Consider the following 23079-nt stretch of genomic DNA (forward strand, 5'->3'; position numbering starts at 1 on the left):
TAAAAATGGGGTGGCACCCTTGGAATCACTTAAAACCCTTTAAAATCCCCCCTCCCCGCCAAATGCACCACAATCAGAGTAGGTCCCAATTGGCATGTTGTGGGAAGCTGCGCCCTGTTCACTTTCCCCCCTTGTCCATTTCTGAGAACAGGTAACTACTGTGTAGCTTCAAGACGCAGTATAGATTAATTGTGCTGTATCCATGTAAGAAGGGTCCTGCCTGATCAGACACTAAATGTGTATCTACTCCAGCATCCTGTGCCCTTCCAGGTCCTTCTGGAAGCTGACAAACATCACTTTGCTAGTTTCCTGCCACTCTTGATTCCCAGTTTTTGGCACTGTAGAGTCAATATATTTTTGCTTCTGAAGAAAATATGTTGCCGATTGTCATGGATGATTTTACCCTCCATGAATTTTCTTTTCTTTTAAAGCTATTCTCATTAACATCATCATAACATATAACAATGATGAATGAACGCGAGTATACATGTCCCAGGATAATGTTGCAGGATCCAATCTGGGTCGGTAAGCAAGACCAGAGATTTTGTCTTCGAAGCTTCTGTAGAGAAATTCCCTGAGGACGGGCTCCAGAAGGACTCCAAAAGCTTGGAAGACAAATACCTCTGCTCCTGGTTAATGACCCAGATTGGATCCTGCAATATAACAATGGCTTTGATAATTAATGTGCAAAGCAACTTTTTAAAAATGATCAACACAGTAAATAAATTAGTTGTTGAAAAACACTAACAGAACAACTTTTTATATTTTAAATCTGTTACACATAGCTCCATGGTGATTTTTTAAAAAAGGTGGATTACTGATTTCTAAAATGGGAAGTTAAAACTGACAAGAGTGTTTTGGAATTTTTCTTCATGATTTTTTTTTAATATTGAGGTGTGCATTTTATCACTGCATTCTTCTTTTATTCTCATTTTTGTTATTGTTAATTACCAAGTTCAATGTCCTTTGTGATGGAAAGATGGGTGTAAGATAAATATTGAGGAAGAAGGGTGGTTAAGAAATATGAAATATAAATAAGTACATCCATACATTAAAAACAACATTTGGAAGGGTTTTACTTGACGGAACTGAGAATAAACAATAGGAATAGTGGCATTCCTAGACAGGTGGCCAAGGAACAGAAACAGAACAATTAGGAAAATAAACCTCAGAACAAAATGGAAGAAAAAGAACCAAAAAGACAGACTCTGTTCCACTGGGGGGGGGGAAAGTAATGTTCTTTCTGTCAATAAACGATTAGAGTTAATACATAAACAGGAATCTCAAATAATTAGAATGTTCCAGGCTACACTGGGTTCCCAATGGTAATACTTAGAGTTCAGGGGAGTAGAGACACTCAGTGGTTGCTGTTCCAGTGGCTATACCTGGGGACTGAGTATAAGTTAGGTGTAAAAAAGGCAAATGGTGAATTCACGCCAATAAGAGCATGGCATGGGAACAGTTTTCATCCCAAGGCACAAAATCTTACAAGTTTTTCCTTAAACATGGTCAGGGACTGAAGCTGGAATTTCCAGGCAAAAGAGAAAACAAGGTGCATGAATTCTATCACTGCGTTATGCCCTTTCCTACTAACTATTTGCCAGGGACGCGGTGGCTCAGTGGGTTAGGACGCTGAGCTTGTCGATCAGAAGGTCGGCAGTTTGGCGGGTTGAATCCCGAGTGCCGCGTAACAGAGTGAGCGCCTGTTACTCGTCCCAGCTTCTGCCAACCTAGCAGTTCGAAAGCACGTAAAAATGCAAGTAGAAAAATAGGGACCACTACGGGAAGGTAACACCGTTCCGTGCACCTTTGGCGTTTAGTCATGCCGGCCACATGACCACAGAGACGTCCTCGGACAAGCGCTGGCTCTTCGGCTTTGAAACAGAGATGAGCACCGGCCCCTAGAGTCGGAAACGACTAGCACGCATGTGCGGGGGAACCTTTACCTTTACCTTTTCACTAACTATTTAAAAGGCTGTTGCATGAATGATGGGAAATAGGCCAATCACTGTATCTTCACATAAAGCACAGGAGAAAATACTTAGGCAGATACCGCAAAGAGTGACTCATTCTTCAATGCCGCAGTAAACACCAGCCTTTTTAGTGTTGTTCCAGCATTAAGACAATAGAGTATGAACTGAGCTTCAGCTAAAGCCTTTGGCAGTGTTCGGCGTGGGAATAAGAAGCTGAAACCTTACACAAACACATTAGCTGAGTAGTGTAGCCATCGACACACACATGTATGAACTTTAGACTACAGATATTCAGGAACTCCAAAGCTTGAATCAAATCAGCAAGGCCAATTTTTGCTCGGCTAGATATGCTGTCTTATTTCTCAAAAACTGTTGGGGCACTAGTACTTTACTCAATGCTAAAAAGTAATGCATCCATTCAAGAGCCCATACTTCAGGCAGCAAGAAATAGATTTTGCTCACTAAATTATAAGCTGAGTAACCATCTTCTACAGAGTATCTCAAACGGGCCTTAAAACTGAGATCTCACTGCCATGCAAAGCACTCAGTTAAAAGGCTTAATTGATTCTACAAGTCTGCTTAGAAGCAAGGATCACTAAATTTAATGTTAATTAACCGTCATGGAGGTGCCCTGCAACAACAAAATAATTGGTTAAATTATCACCATTATAAAAGGGTATCTTACCCTGGCAAAGCTTGTTTCACTAAAAAATATACTCATTCCCAACATGCTTTTCAGCAGATTCTCAGTGAAACTCCATTGGATTTACTCACCTGTTGGCTTTTAGGTTTTTCAGCCTGGCTTCCAAATCATTAAGGAGGTTGATTTTCTTGCAGCACTGGGTGCAGTAGACATCTAAGAGCTCACTGTTATAGATATGCCTCATTTTCCGTGGGGTTTGACCAGCACTGTTAGTGGAAAGACAGTGAGTTACTAAATTATGAGGTCCAGGCTAGATTCTTGTTGTTTTATTTTCACATGATTCTCTGTACTGCTCCTTAAGGCCATAAATACAGTAGTTGATTTTTTAAAACCCCATTATTCAAAGATTTACAGGCATTTCCTTACTCTCAGAATGCTCCTGATAGGTCAATGCTAAATACTCTATATACATTCCCCTTTTTTTAAGCCAAAGGGAAGACTTACAACCAAAACATTTCCCTTCAAGCATTGAGTGACTATCAATTAAACAGTTGTTGTTGTTGTTGTTGTTGTTGTTGTTTTAAAAAAGTGGACTTAATAGCTGTGATATTTTCAGCCATGTTCTATTAAGGAAGATTATCAAGCCAGCCAGCCTCTGGGAACAACCCACTTCCTTTACTATATCAATTCTCTCTCAAGAGAAAAACTGGGAAGAAAAAAAATTGTGAAAACTAAGTTGTCCTCCAGACGGAAGGAAAAGAAGAATGGATTTAACTTTCCACTGTTTTTCTCAATATCAGTTCTACTCACAGGCATAAGCAGAGCTTTCTAGGCCAGTGATTATTAACCTTGGCAACTTCAAGGCATGTGGACTTTAATTTCCAAAATTCTGGGAGTTGAAGTCCAATATCTTAAGGTTGTCATGGTTGAGAAAGACTGTTCTAGATCCTCAGACAAACCCCTCCCCCAGCCCCTAATAATGAACAAGATCTGGTGTTGGGCACTTTCCTCACCCAGCAACAATTGAGGGCAGCTGGAGTAAAAGGGGGAGTTATAGTTGCATATTCTCTCCGTGGGGAGTCTCCTATGCTCGCAAGCCCTAAGGTGGCTAACTCCTGCTCTGACTATCTATATATTGTTAGGCCAATTTATCTTGTGAACTTGGGGGGAAAATACTGTAGAAATTTCCAGTCCATATAAGCAATAGCAATTTCCAATACTTTAACAAGACTAAAGATTCCATACTGAATTATCTTGCTATTCAGATTTTCCATTAATGTTTTTCAGTTCTGACATTAAAAATCACACATACAAAAGTATTTTCCATGCCAACCTGCAAGAATTTTTATATCATCATCATCATCATCATTCATCGCACAGTCAGCCAGATGTTTAGACTGGATTTGGCATTTTTGTCTACCTATCGAGTCCTTACCAAGGATCTGGGATAGGCAGATGTGGATGTTTGAATTGATGGTATTACAGATATTGTCGCAGAATGGAAGCAGTTCCTAGTAAAGCCGCCTTTTGCAATTGACTAATGGCGAATTTTGTCAATGCCAGTGGAGTTCAAGTGGTGCTCCAAGTTGTTTTGGGATTGCACTCAAGGCGCCTATTACTATTGGTACTACCCTTGCTTGCCTTTGCCACAGTCTTTCTACTTCTATTTGTAGGTCTTTGTATTTTGTTATCTTCTCCAGTTCTTTCTCGTCTATTCTCCTGTCTCCAAGCACTGCCACGTCTACTATCCAGACTTTTTTGTCTTTCTTATTGACAATTGTTAAGTCCAGGGTGTTATGTTGCAGGTGCTTGTCTGTTTGAATTCTGAAGCCCCAGAGCAGTTTAACTTTATCATTTTCTATGACTTTCTCTATTTTATGATCCCACCAGTTCTTGCTTACAGGCCAATGATATTTCTTGCAGATCTTCCAATGCACCATTGTTGCTACTTTGTCATGCCGCTGCTTGTAATCATCATCATCATCATCATCATCATCATCATCATCAAATCATAACAATAACAACAACAACAACAACAATATATGCTGCATCTCCAATTCACTGTTTTAGGATTTGAGAAAGATACTTGCAAGGTTTCTGCCCAAAGAAGGCAGAGGCAAAAAGGTGGAGTTAGTGGAGTTAGTATTCATGAACAGCAAAGCAACTAAGTCATGATTATCTCCCTAAGTCCTTTCTCCACCTCCAACCTAAAGTGAGGCATAGCATATATTAACGTAGCCAACCTGGAAGAAACAGATGAGCCCAGGTCAGAATAAGCATGTGTCCTGCTTTCATCATCAAGACAAGGACTGCTGGGGGTAAAGTCTACATCAACTCCTTCTCCATAGTCTTCAAACTGTTCTTCGTTACTGATCAGAGAGGCAGTGGAATAGGTGGAAAGATCAGAAGATGCAGGATTCAGCAAATTTGATCTTGGAGAAAAAGAAAGGAAACATCACGACACAATCCTAACAATAAGCTTTCCACCTTCAAAACACAAAATACTTCCAAAAACTGAAGGACATCACTTTGGGAAAATGGGCTCAAACTGGCAGAGAAATGTTAAAACAGCAAGCTAAAACATAAGACTATTCAGTTCTTGAACTCAAAAAGGAGGAGACACATAAAACACTTTCCTCCTCTCTATCTTTTGGGTCTCTTGTCTAATGCAGTTGTCATGAACAATTGTTATACCATAAATATATAGTCTCTCGGTGCCTTTATAGACACATCCATATTTTGGCAATAATACAGAAGTGGTTTGCCATTGGCTGAATATTTAAGCTCTTTTAAGAACTGTATAATTACAAATACACATTCCTAATATATACCACATTGTGACTTATATACTACATACTAATGAGTTCCTGGAACTTGCTGAAATTTATTCTTCCGTGCCAATCTCTCTTCTTTCCACAAACACTTTTTCCTTAGCAGTTGTCTCCACCTTCCAAGGGGAAGCTCACATCATTCTTATAGAGTGAGTTCTAGACTGGGGTAGGCAGCCTTTGGTGTGTGGGGGAGTTCACTTGCCCACAATGAACTGTTCAGCAAATGCACAAGTGCCAGAATACAAATATACTCCTCACGTGCACAAAGATACCCCAGCAATTTTTCTTGTCGGAGGAAGGAGAAGATAGACTCTTAATATGTAATCCACTTTAGACCAATTCAGCTTTTGGCCCTAACGTACCTAAATGATCCAGCTACCAAATACTACTGGATTCTTTTAAATGATAAAGAAATGCATGAAGAGATTTAAGAAGCACATATTTATATAAGATAGTAGACTCCACAGTTTGCACATTGAACTACGTCTTGATAGAGCTAGATTCATATTCTTATTTTTAGATGTGACACTTATGGAGTGACTTTAGACTAATTAGCTGAGTTCAGGAAAGTTGTGGAGCTGGAAGAAAAATACCTATGATGCCCTGGCCAAACTGATGGAAGGGTGACTTAGAACAAAGCCCTCAACAGACGGTTTGAGGTGTCTATGCATTTTCCAAGCTCCAATGTTAAAAGCCCTCATCTTCTTTACTGGTAGTTATTGGTAGTTTATTGGCTCATTTATTGGTAGTTAATCTTCTTAATCTGAGAGCTACCTATCCAGGATTTTGAAAGCTATCAAACCTGTCCTTTGCTTCAACAAGTCTCAAACAAATAATTCCCTCAGAGATTCTTCAAAGCAAAACTGATCCCTTTACTTCTAAGTTTGAAATAAAGTGATCACATTGCAGTTGCTTTTATCTGCTTCAGAGCTCATCTCCGCCTTCTTCTGCAGAGCTCAGGCTAGAGGAGACCAAAAAGAGTTTTCTCTGCAGTACTATCTAAGGCAGTGATGGCGAACCTTTTAGAGACCGAGTGCCCAAACTGCAACCCAAAACCCACTTATTTATTGCAAAGTGCCAACACGGCAACTCATACATTGACATCTTTTGTCTTAAAAGAAAAACACAATAACAAAGCTTTCAATGATACAAACAACTTTTTACTGAAAGGTAAAAAGTTTGCCTTTGGCATGCTTTTGAACAATTAATGTGATTTTTGCTGTTGTATGCATGCTGATAATTTGTCTAACCTTGGCTTTTACTTTGTAAGTTTGAGAGCAACACATGCAGCACTCAGGTCATCTGTTAGTCTGTTTCTGGTGTCAGATTTGATGTAATTCAAAGCTGAAAACAGCACATTTGCTCCAGAGGCTTGTTTTGGCTAGGAAGGGACTTGAAAAATGGCCTTTTCCTGCGAAAATTTAGCCAAAGAGCAAGGTGCACATGCCCACAGAGAGGGCTCCAAGTGCCCCCTCTGGCACGCGTGCCATAGGTTCGCCACCACTGATCTAAGGAGTCTCAAAACTGGGTGGTTCTGCAAAACCCCACCCTCTAATTTTTGTTTCTCTGCCTTCTCTGGTCCAGGATTGGTGGCTTCAGCATTTATGCATTGTAATGATGGGGACAAAAGAATTGCCAGTCAAAGGAGGGCAGAAGAAGAGAACTGATGAGTGGGATTTGGGAAATACAAGCAGAAGACAAGTCTAAGGAAATTCAAAGTCTGACTTGAGAAACCATGCCCTTCCCCCCCCCCCCCAAGACAGTCAGGAATAAATTTAGGTCTGCGATAGGCTAGGATTGATGGGATATAGATCCTTTATAAAAGATCAGACTTCAAAATCACAATTATGTTTTCTTAAGAAAAGTCCATAGCAGTTTGTGGCACTATTTATGAACTAAATGATAATATAACTACACTATTATATTAAAAATTATATATGATAAATATATAAAATAAGATAGGGAAGAGGGGAGAGAAAGAAAAAAAGTAGAAATGCTATAATAAACTACCTAGAGGAAAAAAAATCTCTAGAAAATGGGAAAATAAAAAAGAACTATAAGCAGCTAAGCAAATTAAGCAAAAACTAGTTTCCATCCGTTGCTTCTTGTCCTGCCAAAGCACCTGAAAGCCGGACAAGAAACAACAGATGGAAACTAACCAAAGAGAGAAGCAACCTAGAACTAAGAAGAAACTTCCTTACAGTTAGAACAATTAACCAGTGGAACAACCTGCCTCCAGAAGTGGTGAATGCTCCAACACTGGAAGTTTTTAATAAGAGACTGGACAGCCATTTGTCTGAAATGGTATAGGGTTTCCTGCCTGGACAGGGGGTTGGACTAGATGACCTCCAAGGTCCCTTCCAACGTTATTATTATTGTTGTTGTTGTTGTTGTTATATTATTATTATTATAAAGTTCTAAAAATCCCTATATTATAGCTAACTTTTGTATGTGTGTGTACCCTCATTTAATGAATATATCTATAAGACTATTACATTAAATACGTTCCTTTGTCTTTTCTCCAAAATTTTGACTCTATTTTGAACAGACTCAATAAATTTTGAATTGTATTGTCTGCTCTTGTTCCTCTCTTCAGGATAAAGCCAGTTCAAATGCTGAAAACGGAAAAATTTCATTAAGCCAACACTCAAGAGTCCTGGATACAAGCATCCTTCCATTTGGTATATGATCACATTTGAGGCAACAGTCCAAAACTGCATATATTTAATGTTCTTCATAGAAGAAAAGATTCCAGATTTGGAGAATGTAACAAAATATTGATATATTTAACCTTTCGCTGCTTTAAGAACCTAGCTCGCTATAACAACACCGTAACCAATAAGGAATGTCAAGCAGATCTTTCTCATGGTCTACCTCCTTTATGTTACTGTAGACTTAAATCATTTTCAAACAGAAAAGAGGCTTAGCGATCGATGGCAGCAGAGCACAAGCAAGGAAGGTGTGCAGCAGAAACTGTCTAGGAGCTTGTCCAAGCCAGGTGGATTTGTACGGGCAGCTGTCACTTTAGAAAGATTTGAACCAGTGCTGGGAAACAAGAGTGATGGGAACTGTCTCCTGCAGCTTTGATCAGAGGCAGTTCAAAGCTTTCCAAATTGCTTCAACAAGATGAACTGGGTGGCCTTTCTGATTCAATGAACCAAATCAGGTCACCTCCATAGCTTTGTCAAAGGAGATTTCAGTTGCTTTGAGCTGGCTTTGTGGGGCAAATCAATATAGCTCTTGGATACTCACACAAAGGGTCTTCTGCTACCGTGCTAACAGAACCAGGAGCGTTAGGCAATTAGGACCGATATTAGTAACATTATTTTGTATATACCGGTGTACAAGTACTAGTGCAATAACCTCTGTTATGCATATGCAGATGAGTATTTGTACAAGAACCACAGGTTACCTCAATTCCTGGACCCATTATTTTGCTGCCATAGAACCAGATCGGTCCAGTAGTTAAGAATAGTGCCGCGAAGAAAGAATTCCTAGAATATTTAACCTGCCAGGCTAGAAACCAGGAGGTCTAATCCTGCCTTAGGCATGAAAGCCGGATGAGTGACTTTGGGCCAGTTACTCAATAACCTCACAGGGCTGTTGTTGTGGGGAAAATCAAAGGAAGGAGTATTATGTATGTTTGCCACCTCGAGTTATTTATAAAAATACTAAAAAGGTGTGACAAAAATTAACCAACTTTGAAGTACTAAATTGTTTTACCCATTAGGAACTCTGATTTCAAGACTTGAGCTCTCTGCCTGCCCTCTGACAGAGTCAGTCCCTCTTCCCCTGATTCCTACTGCTGTCCCAACTAATCGCTTTTCCTCTTGTACCACCTTTACTTAGTGCTGCCTTTTTCTACTTCCAGCCAGGGTGCTTATGCAACCCCCTTACACACACACACACACACACACACACACACACACACCGGAAGAATGATTCCAAGTGAACACTATTCAGTCTCCTCATACCATTTTTCACTGCAGAATCAGCCAGGGTTGTTTTAGTGCTGCATCTTATTACATGACATGAGGAAAGGCTGGAGAATAACGGCAAGAAGAATGCAAAGACAGAGCAAAAGAAAGAGGATGAATAATCTGGGATATTTTGCATTTAGCAACTGATTTGCAGGAACTGGACCAAACTGGTTAGCTAACATCCTGATTGCTCTCTCTTTCCACTCACCTCTTCTGTTCTAATATATTGAAATTAGAGCCCTAATGATCATTAAGAATAAGTCACAGATCACATATTTTCACTTCTGTTCTGTGAGGCCTCTATGAACACCTAGGCCAGGGGTATCAAACTCGCAATGTCACATGATGTGTCACGACGTATCACGATATTTTGCCATTGCGAGCAATGATGCATTCGGCCCATGGACCGGCAGTTTGACAGCAGCCTTACAACTGCTGAAAAGCCCCCAAAACACAGAGCTCACTATACCAAAATCCAGTATGTGATTCTTTGATATTTTTTTTAACTGAGAAAACTCTAGAGCAGGGGTCTTCAAACTTGGCCCTTTTATGACTTGTGGACTTCAGCTTCCAGAATTCCTCAGCCAGCATTCTGGAAGTTGAAGTCCACAAGTCATTAAAGGGCCAAGTTTGAAGACCCCTGCTCTAGAGCAATGTTTCTCAACCTTGACAACTTTAAGATGGATGGACTTCAACTCCCAAATTCCTGAGCCGAAAATGGGGAATCAACGAGTTAGATTATTGTAGGATTTAAATTAGGATGAAGTGGGTGGGGCAAAGGTTGTTGAAGAATATCTCCACGTAAACTGACTTAAGCTTGAAGTCCACCCATCTTAAAGTTGGCACAGTTGAGAAACACTGCTGTAGAGCACGGGTGTCAAACTCGCCACATCATGTGACATGTTGTGACATATCAGGACTTTTTCCCCATTGCCGGATCTGGGGTGGGCACGGCTTCCACGTGATGCATCCAGCCCATGGGCCGGCAGTTTGACAGCTCTGCTGTTGAGGGATAGATTTTTCAAGAAATCAGTAGAAACAGCAACCATCAGCATGTTTGCCAGGGGCACTGGGTCAGGAAGACACAAGCAGAGGAGTTGTGGGTAGCTGAAGGACTGCAGGCATCTGAAAAGCAGGAAGTTATCCAATTATGTTGCAGTACTTCTGCCAATCTGCAGTATCTAACTGCACAACTATGTTGTGCTTCCAATTACCCAGCCACTCTTGGTTTTGTCCTCCATGTTAGCCTAGCAAAGTTTCTTCTATATTTTTCTGTTTCTCTGTTAAATCATAGGCAGAACACTATGCACAAATTATTTGGACTAGCCCTTTGACGACTCCTACAAAGGCTTTGATTCCTTGTTTAAGAAGCTGAGAACAAAGGCCAAGAAGAATGATCCTCTCAAGAGAAAGGCAAAAAGTTAGCAAAAATTGGAGACTTGAAGTTAGCAAATTGATGGCTGTCAGCTCTCGCTCTCTCTCTTTCCTTCCCCCTTTATATATGCTGTAACTGAGAGACATTTTCATCAGCTGTGCTGCCACTGGTAGCCAATGATGAGGAAGCAATGCATCCATCAATACCTATTACAAGGATGAACCTGGCCTACAGCTGAAGGCATTTTAAAAGCATTAAAAAAAAGCTTTTCCAACAGTATTTGTACTCACTTATCTCCAGGCAGGAAGAGCCCATTCAACACACCATCCTTCTCAACCTTGCACACAGCTGATGCTTCTGAACTGTGGTTACTTTCAATGGCACTGTCCATATCAGACTCATGGTGGACTTCCTGCTGGGCCAAGGTCATGGTGTCTTCATCTGGAAAGAGATCTGATTCGCTGAAGGCACTTTCACGGTCCCCGTAGCCACACTCTGGGATTTCAGTGGCCTAGTAAAGGAAAATAAATGGGAAGGGAAGAGTCAGCAAGCATGTGGGATTGCTCAAATACTTAGCAGTAATCGTGAAATGGATAGAACGGGAATGTGAAACTGGCGGCCCGCGGGCTGGATGCCATCACATGCAAGCCACACCTACTCTGGCTCTGGAAAGGGAAAAAATGTTGCAATACATCATGGTATGTCACATGACACGATCGAGTGTGACACCCGTGGGATAGAAGATCCAAGGGTCAACTTTTTATCCAATGAAATTTAGATCCCCAGGATTTGCTTTGGCACTGTTGAAAAATTGCGCTTTCACTCTCATTTTAGGTGGAAGAGCATTACAGAAATTTTATTACTCTGCCAGCTTGTCAGGAAAGAAAAGCATATTCAACTAATTGGGGTTTCAGCACAGAGAAATCGCATCTTGACTTTTTTTTTAAGAAGAGGGTGACTCAGCATGTGGCTTGAATTTTCACAGGACTAACAAAATACACAAAAGTCCCTGGAAAAAAAAGAGAGAAATATTCCACAGGTATTACAGATCAGTGTTTGTTCCAGCTGTCTGGTTTCAGTCTGCAACACATGCATCAGATGGAGTGCTGCTAATATATTCAATAAGCCAGTATAGTGCAATGAAGTTATATTTTGCAACTCTCTGGTCTCTTCCATCTTGTAAATCCAGGATTACACAAGAAGGGTTAATTCCCAAGTTCTTCAGAAAGGCAAGTTTACTGTTGAAACCTCCCAGGTCACTTCAAGTCACATGTCAAAGAATATGCCAGGCCTGATTTTAAATCTGTTACTTGTAAAACCTGCCAAGCAGATCTACCAACTCTCCCCTTTGCTGATCTTCATCTTTTACAAGCTTTACAGAGCTATAAATCAGGATGAAAAGTATGCCTTCCCCCCTCACCTATTTAAACCCCACGTGTGTTTAGCACTCTTTTCTCGTGCTGTTTTTTTTAAATGCAGGTGGGTTTAAGCAGCAAGATGGATACAATGAGCCTTGCATGGACTTAAGAAAACACTAACTCACGTTTCAAAACTGAGGTTGGTATTTCCCTTTTCTAGACAGCAAGATATTTTAAGGGTTACAATGGATACTTCTGCCCCTCAAAATCCAACAAATCTTCCCCAAATGGATCTCTAGGGACTTCCCTGTTTTATTTACTTTTCTCTTCAGAAAGGGAGCAAAGAAAAGATATGCAGTGACAGCATTTTCCCCTTCTTTATTAGTCAGTTTTAGGTGTCATCAAGTCATGTTCTGCTTTGGGTGGAAGGCTGCAAAAGCCTTTAAACCTTCTCAACACAAACTCCCACTGGAGTTTATCAGGCTTATTTCTGAGTAAACTATATAGGACTGTACTGTTCAGCTCTTTTTCTCTCACTTCTGACATCGGAAGTATGCACTAAGAGATATTAGATATTAGACTACATTATTCCCAAAGTACACCAAACAGGTACTCAGCTAATCAGTGAAGTTGAAAGTATGTGCAGACAGTCCTTGTTTAGTGATCACATTTGGCACCAACAACTCAGTTGTTAAGCAAAGCAGCCACTAAGTGAAATCCTGGCTGGGTTTACAATCTTACTTCAGCTTTCCTTTGCTTTGCAGGTCTGCAAAGGTGGTAAATGGGGATTGGTTGCAAAGTTACTTTTCATCACTTTCATAAATGCAAATAATCACTATCCAAGGCAATCACTAAACAAAGACTATCTGTAAGGAGTGTGTGTGTGTGTGTGTGTGTGTGTGTGTGTGTGTGTGTATACATATCTACATTTATCTAATCTTACTACTAAACATTTTTCGTTTCAGATTTCACATGCTTCAGAATGCCCTTAAGTCCTAGTGGTTTTCCCATGCAAGTTAAATGAGCAACTCTTGCATTTAAGTTTCAAAACATACTGTAACAAACTGCTTGACAGCAAGTTCTTATCTGCCCATTTCCAGGGAAGACTATCAACAAAACCATTAATGCAAGCTCACGTCTAAAACCCTTAAAATAAGCAAAACTGGTTGAAGGAATAAACACATTTTTATTCAGGTTCAAATGTATGCCAAAGATTAGGAAAAATACCGCCAATCCTGGAGGTCTATAGCATTATAAGAAACAATGTCAAGCTATTGCGGGGAAAAAAAGGATTATGTCAGCCAGGCCATAAAAAACACACACACAAGAACATAAGGACAGCCTTGCTGGATCATGCCAAAGGTCATCTTAGTTTTTGACAATTGTAAAGTCTATGTTTATTTATGATATTTTGTTTTCCTTCCATTATGTCATTATGTCATTTTCTATTTTTAAATGTAGTTACTTAATTCCTTAAATGTTAAAAAATGTTCCCTTAAAAGAAAGGGGTTGCAGACATCTCCTCCAATTATCCCACTGTAACTGATAGAATAGAATAGAATAGAATAGAATAGAATAGAATAGAATAGAATAGAATAGAATAGAATAGAATAGAATAGAATAGAATAGAATAGGTTGCAGTATTCCACGTGTGGTCTCACTAGGGTTTTATAAAGCGGTAGTAATATTTCATGTAGTTTTGATTCTATGCCTCTGTTTATGCAACTCAGGATTGTATTAGCTTTTTTGGATTATTGTCCTAGTAATCAAAGAAGAAGAACATCCTTAATGTAATTTGAGGCCTAATTAGCGGGGGAGGGGAATGAGCTGAACCGGTGGCTGCACTTTTTTCAGTGCCATTGTAACTTTGAACAGTCACTAAGCGAACTGTTGTAAGTCGAGGACTACCTGTAAGTCATCACTTTTTTCCTTTTTTTTTTTTGGTCATCAAGTTTTTGACACCTTGCTAGGTGACTGGTGGTACTCGGATGTTGCCATATCCTAAAAGTGGTACAATGGATGAAAAGCCCTGACCTAGACAGGCCCTCCTGTACCGTGTCACCAAGCTTTCAGCTCCCATATTACAATTTCCTACAATATCCCAGCTGTTCAGAACACCACAGGACATTTCAAATGGTAGCTCATAACTAAGCCAGCCAGCACAGAACGGTAGAATGGGGGGGGGGGGAAAACACCCCAGAATTCTTTTGCATTTCTAATGGATTTTGGAAGACGTCTTAGGCTGCCACAAGCCCTGATAAAAATTGGTCACTTTCTGAAATAACATTTGATACTGCTAGGATCACAGACGTTTTCTTTTTTGAGAAATACTGCCTAAAGCTGTAAGAATTAAAAAAAACCACAAAATTCACAAAACTTTAAAAAAAATGGAAGATTAAGTTATAGACACCTCAGTATTCTTCTAGCAGATTTTTCAAAATTGGCAATATTAAGTTGTGTGGACTTCAACCCCAAGAATTCCCCAGCCAGCAATTAGGGCGTTCAGAGAATTATGGGGAACTGGGGGATTCTGGGAGTTGAAGTGTGTACATTTTAACATTGCCAAGTTTGAAAAATATTGTAGTGTATTACGCACTAGTCTCTCATAAATGATATTTATGATACGTAATACCTTGCCTTTTGTTCACTACAAGTTGAAACAATAATGCAAAATGTTGTAAATCACTAAGGACAGATTAATTATAAAGATAGGCCTCAAGTTACAACTGTAATAGAGCCTGCCATCATGACCATAACTTGTGACTGTCATACAATATCACGGGGACTAGCCCGATTTTACAACCTTTTTTGTAGTGGTCATAAAATGAATACAATAATTGTAAAGCTGCTGCTGTGGTCATTAAACAAATGCCGTGGTCATTAAAGACCAGTAGTTTAGCTGAAAACCAAAAGTAAATGCCTGTTTTTGATAAAACCATAGTAAAACTCAGTCATGTGACTGCAGGATGTCTCAAACGGCTGTAAATGCAGCCCAGTTGCCAAGCATCAGAAGCTGGTGACCGAAGTACAATTACACAACTATACTCTATACAGTTACACAACCCCCGATGGCTGGAACTTCAAATCCAGTTCACAAGAGCCTTGGTGGAACAGTGGGCTGATGCCTCCTTAAGTAACACCAGCTGCCTGCAATTAGTGCAGGTTCGCATCCCACCAGGCTCAAGGTTGACTCAGCCTTCCATCCTTCCGAGGTAGGTAAAATGAGGACCCAGATTGTTGGGGGCAATAAGCTGACTTTGTAATAATGCCGCTTGGGGTGTGTGTGAAAGCCCTAACAAGCAGGCATATACATAGAATGAAGGCTACTGCTAAGCTTGTAAGCCGCCCTGAGTCTTCGGAGAAGGGCGGGATATAAATGTAATAATAAAAATAATAATAATAATAATAAAATAATAATAAAAAAAGTACCTGCCCCCCCCCCCCAGGTAGTTCTGTCAGAACTTTGGATGGATCGTAAGTCAGGGCCTACCTATCACTTTCAACTCCAGATACTAGAATAGACAGAAGACAAACAAATCCACTGCATTACTGCAAAGGAGCTGTTTTCAGTGGTATCCTGAAATCTCTTTGCTTTCACAGAAGAAATATGTGGGGCAGAAGGCAAACAATGAAAAGTTGCTTTGTGTTCCTCTTAGCAGTTTTAAACTGAGACAGACTGAGTTTCTGGTGCCAGAGAGGGAAAAGCCAAAACAGGAGTGATCTGGAATCCAGAAACAGGTCTGGAACCACAAGAATGTTTGCACTACCTGTTGTTTTGATTGGGTGGAGGAGGGGGTATATCAGTGGTGGCGAACCTTTTAGAGACCGAGTGGCCAAACTGCAACCCAAAACCCACTTATGTATTGCCCAGATCGGCCATGGGGGAGGGGGGGCATGAAATCGCTCTGCAGCCCTAGATCCATGCGGCAGAGGCCTTTTCCAGGCTTCTGGAGCCCGGATCGAGCCATTGGCGCACCACAAAATTGCCCCGCGGCCATGGATGAGAGCTCCATAGGCTTGGAAAAGGCCTCTGCCACCCAGATCGGCCGTGTGTGTGGTGGGGTGTGTGTGCGAAATTGCTCCGGAGGCTTACCTGGACTCTTGCTGGCAGCTGCCTCCACCGTCCAGCCCAGATCTGCCCAGCTCTTGCAGCTGGTCCCTCACTCCCAGTGCAGAAAGAGCAAGAGCGCAGGCGCACGTGGAGAGGCGGAGGGGAGCAGCCTGGCCTCGCTTCCCTCTGGGGCGATGGCGCGCGTGCCTACAGGGACAGCTCCATGTGCTGCCTGTGGCACGCGTGCCATAGGTTCACCACCACAGGGCTTGCATTACGGAGACCTGGTTGGGCCCAGAGGGCGGGGTCCCCCTGGTTGATCTTAGCCCATCAGGTTTCCGGGTGCTGCACCAGCCTAGGGCTCAAGGTAGGGGCGGTGGAGTGGCAGTTGTTGTGAGGGAGACCTTATGTCCGCGGGAGGCCACCATAGTCCAGATAGCCGGGTGTGAGTCCCTCCTCCTGAGATGTGGTCCCAGAGCTCAGTTGGGCTTGCTGTTGGTGTATATTTCACCTAGACACGTGGCAGCAGCCCTGCCTGAGCTTCTCGATATCCTCTCAGGGTTGGTGGTTGAGTTCCCCAAACTTATAGTTTTGGGTGACTTCAACCTACCATCCCTGGGGGGATCATCTGAGTTAGCTCGGGAGTTCATGGCTTCCATGACGGCCATGGACCTGAAGCAGGTTATTCTGGGCCCAACTCACGGAGGGGGTCACACGCTCGATCTGGTTTTTCTATCTGGACGGTGGTTAGATGATCTTGGGGGGGTTTCCCCAATTAATTTACCCCTGTCATGGACCGATCATCATCTCCTGCGGATGGTCTTCCGTTTTGCCACTCCCTGTCGTGGGGTTGCTGAGCCAACAAGATGGTTCCGCCCTAGGCGCCTTATGGACCCTGAGCGGTTCCAAACGGCGCTTGGGCCCCCACCTGCCTCCTTTGCTCACAGCTCGGTCGATGCCCTGGTGGAAGCCTGGGAAAGGGCAGCCACAGAGGCACTCGACCAAGTTGTACCCATGCGGCCCTTGACCCGACGCAGATCCCAACGGGCCCCATGGTTCTCCATGGAGCTCCGCGAGATGAAGCGTCGGAGACGGGGCCTAGAGAGCTGTTGGAGGTCCAGCCGATCCGAATCCGACCGGTTACGACTAAGGTCGTTTACGAGAACTTATCTCGCAGCATTGAGGGTGGCTAGGTCTAACCACTTTGCCACCCTCATTGCGTCCGCAGAGAATCGCCCGGCCGCCCTGTTTAGGGTGACTCGCTCTCTCCTTAATCAGGAGGTGAGGGAGGAACCCTTGCAGGGTCGAGCCAAGGAGTTTAGTCGATTTCTGTCGGACAAAATCGCTCGGATCCGGACCGGTTTGGACTCCGACTGGGCAGAGTCTGACGAAGAGGATACGGGCGGTCTTGTCGATTTAATCTGGGAAGAGTTCTATCCTGTGACCCCTGAAGAAGTGGACAAGATCATGGGGAAGCTGAGCTCCACCACATGTTTGTTGGACCCGTGCCCCTCCTGGCTGACTTATGCAGCCCGGGATGGGACACGAGGCTGGCTCCAGGCAGTGATTACTGCTTCTTTGAGTCAGGGTAGTTTTCCCGCCGCCTTGAAGGAGGCGGTGGTGAGACCCCTCCTCAAGAAGCCTGCCTTGGACCCAGCAATTTTAAACAACTATCGTCCGGTCTCCAACCTTCGGTTTTTGGCGAAGGTTGTTGAGAGCGTGGTGGCGCATCAGCTCCCTTTGTTCTTGGAGGAAGCTGACTACCTAGACCCGTACCAATCGGGTTTCAGGCCTGGGTACAGCACGGAGACAGCATTGGTCGCGCTGGTGAATGATCTCTGGCGGGCTCGGGACAGGGGTTGTTCCTCTGTCCTAGTCCTTTTAGACCTCTCAGCGGCTTTTGATACCATCGACCATGGTATCCTGCTGCGACGTCTCAGGGGGTTAGGAGTGGGAGGCACGGTTCTCCAGTGGTTCTCCTCTTACCTCCTGGGACGTTCGCAGTCGGTGTTAGCAGGGGGGCAGAGATCGACCCTGAGACCTCTCATTTGTGGAGTTCCTCAGGGATCGGTTCTCTCGCCTCTCCTGTTCAACATCTATATGAAGCCGCTGGGTGAGATCATTCGTGGTTTTGGAGTTGGGTATCACCAATATGCTGATGATACCCAACTTTTTATTTCTACCCCAAACCACCCCAGCGATGCCCTCGACGTGATGTCCCGTTGCCTGGAGGCGGTCCGGGTCTGGATGGGGAGGAACAGGCTTCGACTCAACCCTGACAAGACTGAGTGGCTGTTCGTGCCGGCATCCCGGGAAATTCCGATTATCCCATCATTGGCCATGGGGGGGTGAGCTATTACCCCCCGTAGATAGGGCCCGCAACTTGGGGGTCCTTCTAGATTCACAGCTCTCTTTGGAAGAGCATATTGGAGCTGTGACTAGGGGGGCCTTTGCCCAGGTTCGCCTGGTGCGCCAGTTGCGGCCCTATCTAGACCGGGATGCCTTGCGCACAGTCACTCATGCGCTCGTGACCTCTCGTCTAGACTACTGTAATGCTCTCTACATGGGGCTGCCCTTGAGGTCCACCCGGAGACTCCAGCTGGTGCAGAATGCAGCCGCGCGAGTTGTCTTGGGAGTTTCCCGATACTCCCATGTTACACCTCTGCTCCGCGAGCTGCATTGGCTACCGGTTGCTCTCCGGGTGAGGTTCAAGGTGTTAGTTATGACGTACAAAGCCCTTCATGGCATGGGTCCGGATTACCTACGGCAACACCTGCGACCGGCGTCAACGTCCCTCCGTCCAGTGCGCTCCCACAGAGAGGGCCTCCTCAGGGTGCCGCCGATCAAAGAATGCCGATTGGTGACCCCCAGGGGGAGAGCGTTCTCTGTGGGCACGCCAGACCTTTGGAACAGCTTACCGGTTGAGCTCCGGACGGCCCCCGACCTTCGCTCCTTCCGGCGCGATCTTAAAACATTCTTTTTCGAACAAGCTGGCCTGGTCTGACGGGATGGGGTTGGGTTTTTAAAATTAGTTTTTAACTTAATATGTATTGATTTTATGGGCATGATGTTTAATTGGTTTTTAATGGTTTTTTTATTTTTGTATCTGATTTTTATTGTGTATTGCCCTGTTCACCGCCCTGAGTCCTTCGGGAGAAGGGCGGTATAGAAATCAAATTATTAAATTAAATTAAATTAAATATTGTTTAACATGAAAGTTGCCATTCAAAACAGTTGTTGAAGGCTCTTTGAATAAACTAAAGAAATCTCAAAATCAGAAAAAAAGACTCTTAAGTGGCATTGGAAAAAAAACGACCGGCAGCTTATATTCAGGTTAAATAGGTAATTTAGTATTTATATGGGAATGCAAAGTATATCTAGCCAAATGTGCATGCTTTTTTGTTTTAATTGGTATATTTCTTTTACAAGGATCACGCAGGGTCCTCAATTCTACACACAACTATCCTGAGCTTTTGCCAATGCACAGCAATGTGTTCATTATTAAACTCTGCACAGATCTCAGAGCCTTCTGATAATTTCCAACAACTCCACACTTTGATAATATACTAACGTTGTGTGACTTGCAACTGCAACTTACCATTCCAAAATTTTCATTCTCCCCCTCCCCATCTTTTGTGTGTGTGTGTGTGTGTGTGTGTGTGTGTGTGTGTGTGTGTTTCCAGTTCTGCTAGAGGCTGTTTTGTAAAACCAAATTAACAGAAGTCATTGTTGGATCAAGTCATCCTCATGATGTAATAAAGAATGTTGGTGGGTGGAGATTTAGATAGATTTTACATAATCTCTAAGAAAGCAAGTGTCCAAAGGGATCTCCTGTCCCCACTTTCACTCACCCACATCACAAGTGTTCTCCCAACATTGATAGTCTGTGGCAGGGTAGAAAGCAAAACAAATCTTGTAAGAGCTAAAATCTCCTGTCATAAATAGAATAGCTGGATCTATCAACACTCTCTCACTTTTCCTATGAATTTCAGGACAGTTGCAGCCAAATTATTTTAGGAACTTATTTTACTTCGAATCAGTGATCCCTCCTTCTTCTGCAGAAGGCAGTATTTTCCAGTTTTCAAAGAATGATTAAAAGAAATCCAGGAAATATCCGGGACTGAACCTGAAAACTTTTCTACTCTAAACAGTTAAGTCTTCCTCAAGTCAAGTTTGACTCCTGATGACTCCCTGAGCAGCTCCTGGTAGTTTCCTTGGCAGCAGTAAGCATGCAAGCCGCCCTCAGGCTTTCTTTCAGCTTTTCAGCCTAGCCCACAGTTTGGTATACCTAAACCAGGGCTTTCCAACCAGTGGTACGGGTACCATCTGTGGTACATTGGCACCTGGCAGGTGGTACGCGACCATCCTAGAAAAGTGGTAGCGGGGGAGGGGAATGAGCTGAACCAGTGGCAGCACCGCACAAGGCTGAGCAAGAGATAGCTGGAGCTGCAGGGCTCAGCGAAAGCGCCAGGATCAGCGCTTCTCCGGGGCTGTCAGGGCTCAGCAGAAGAGCCAGGGTTAATGCCAGGGTCCAGCTGGAGCTCGGCACTGATCCTGGTGCTTCTGAGTCCAGAAAAAGCGCCGATCAGCTGGAACGTTGCAGCATCTCCAGGGTCTTGTGATTTACATTCAGATGCTTGGCAACTGATTCATATTTATGACAGTCACAGTGTCCCAGGGTCACGTGAAGTGACCAAAACCTGCTACAAGCACCCAGCAGAGGGGGGGAAATAAAAACCAAACACCCCCACCCCACCCCAGCTGCCAATCCTCAACAGAAATGTTCACAACAATGAAAACCTCGGACAGGAGAAAGAGCGCCACTGGGTGGGCAGGCAGGCAGGTGTCTTGCTTGGCTGTGGCTTGGGGGGCACTTTTTCCAGTGCCATTGTAACTTCAAACAGTCACTAAGCAAACTGTTATAAGTCGAGGACTACTTGTACTTCATCACTTTTTTCCTTTTTTTTTTGGTTTGGTCATCAAGTTCTTGACACCTTGCTAGGCGACTGGTGGTACTTGGATGTTGCCATATCCTAAAAGTGGTACAATGAGTGAAAAGGTTGAAAAGCCCTGATCTAAAAGACACAGCAGAGCACTACTAACGAGGTTTGACTTAACTACCAACTTCAGGCCTAGGCTAAGCAGAGCCTGCAAAACATTCCAAGCTTAACACATGTTTCCCAATATTTCAAGCTCTGACCAAAACACCCATGCTCCAAGAATTTCATTCCAAAACACTTGTGTTATTCCAAGCTCTAGGGCTGCTAAAGAGGACCATTTTGAGTGGCACTATTCAAACAATCTAAGAGTCACAATGCTTGGGGTGTTGTTGTTTTTTAAGTTTTCAAGCATAGCTTGTAAAGTAGAGGGGACCTGTTTAGCATTGCCTGCATGTTAACTAGAGACACACCACAGCATCTGAGCATCTGTTGCAAGGCCTTCCTACCAAGTGCTCCCCTGTAGCTTCTATAGCCCTGTACAGTTGGTAATTAATCCTAAAATGGTAACACTATTCATCACTACAGTGTCTTCATTGTTAATTCAGTTGCTGGATCTGTTGTACTTTTGGTCGTCTTTATAGTTAATCACAGTCCTATTTCTTTCCCTATACTGCTCCTTGACTTTCATTATTCGCCCTTGCAGAAGATTTGCATTTTTGGCTAGCACAGTAGAGTCATTGGCGCACTGATGATGATTCTTCTAGTTATGCTCATCTTTTTCCAATCCAGTTTCCTCAATATATATTCAGCTACTCTCTCTGCATAGTTTGATCAGGAGAAAAATATATGTGTCATAGCACATTGCTGTTCATTTTTGCTCACATAATAAGCTGCGTCTTGCTGGTTTAGGTTATGTTGTTACATATTTGCATTTAACTAGAGTCAATAATTCCTTGACTTTTGCATGGAAAACACAATCGATTTTTATGAGAGTAGTGTATTCCGCATAGCGCAAGTAACTGATGTTACTTCTTTCAATTTTAAACACTTAGCTTTTCCCAATCTATAGAGAATAAGGAAGATGACTCTGACAAAAGACAGGTGAGATCCATTACCAACGCAATAAGGGGAAAAACATATCTTAGTTTGTTAGTCAGAGGAGGCACCCCCTAGACTCCTTCTGGCTTTTTGGCACCATAGATTAATGCGGCTCTCCTCCCATATGGTAAAAAAATGAGTATCTTTTAAGATATCTTGCATGTTGGTATATTTACTTTATGGAATTTGTATATACTTCTTCTACCTATGATTGATCCTGTGACTCAGATCCACTGACATCCTTTAGCATACTAATCTGAGATTGGAACATCCTTCTGAGTTTGCAGGTCTTCCTGTTTTCCCATGTTCTTTTCCCAGTATCTTTACTAATATTGTTATATTGCTCTATAGGCAGCTCTCTGAAATGATTTGTTAAGTTCCTTCCAAAATTCTTTTGTTTTCTTGGGTTTGGCTTCTCTTCTCTTCTCTTCTCTTCTCTTCTCTTCTCTTCTCTTCTCTTCTCTTCTCTTCTCTTCTCTTCTCTTCTCTTCTCTTCTCTTCTCTTCTCTTCTCTTCTCTTCTCTTCTCCTCTCCTCTCCTCTCCTCTCCTCTCCTCTCCTCTCCTCTTCTCTTCTCTTCCTGTTTGATTTCTTCCGTTTCTTGGCCATTGGCAATTTGTTTTCGTTTTCATTGTTAACAACTTCTTTTTTTATTCCATATTTTCTTGCATTCTCTATCAATGAGAGTCAATACTTGCAAAGTAATTCCTGATCTTCTCCTTGAAAATGGTGGGTGTATGTTCAAGAGCAGACATGTCAAACACAAGGCCTGGGGGCCAGATCTGGCCCACGAAGTGGTTTCATGCGGCCCACGAAGCCATCCTGGAAACA

The 23079-nt window shown here is 42.8% G+C and overlaps 1 protein-coding gene across 4 annotated transcripts in view; it reads right to left on the minus strand.

Annotated features, from left to right (window-relative positions):
• RAB11FIP4 (RAB11 family interacting protein 4) overlaps positions 1 to 23079 on the minus strand; it is a 219313-nt gene that overhangs the window by 19199 nt on the left and 177035 nt on the right. For all 4 annotated transcript variants that reach the window (XM_081317968.1, XM_081317969.1, XM_081317971.1 and 1 more), the window contains 3 exons: positions 11093 to 11313; positions 4860 to 5048; positions 2748 to 2882 (listed from right to left, as the gene is read on the minus strand). In XM_081317968.1, the coding sequence (XP_081174094.1) occupies positions 2748 to 2882; positions 4860 to 5048; positions 11093 to 11313 (545 nt within the window). The remainder of the gene's footprint in view (positions 1 to 2747; positions 2883 to 4859; positions 5049 to 11092; positions 11314 to 23079) is intronic.

This window comes from Vipera berus (assembly GCF_964194415.1).
Source record: "Vipera berus genome assembly, chromosome: 2".
Taxonomy (NCBI): domain Eukaryota; kingdom Metazoa; phylum Chordata; class Lepidosauria; order Squamata; family Viperidae; genus Vipera; species Vipera berus.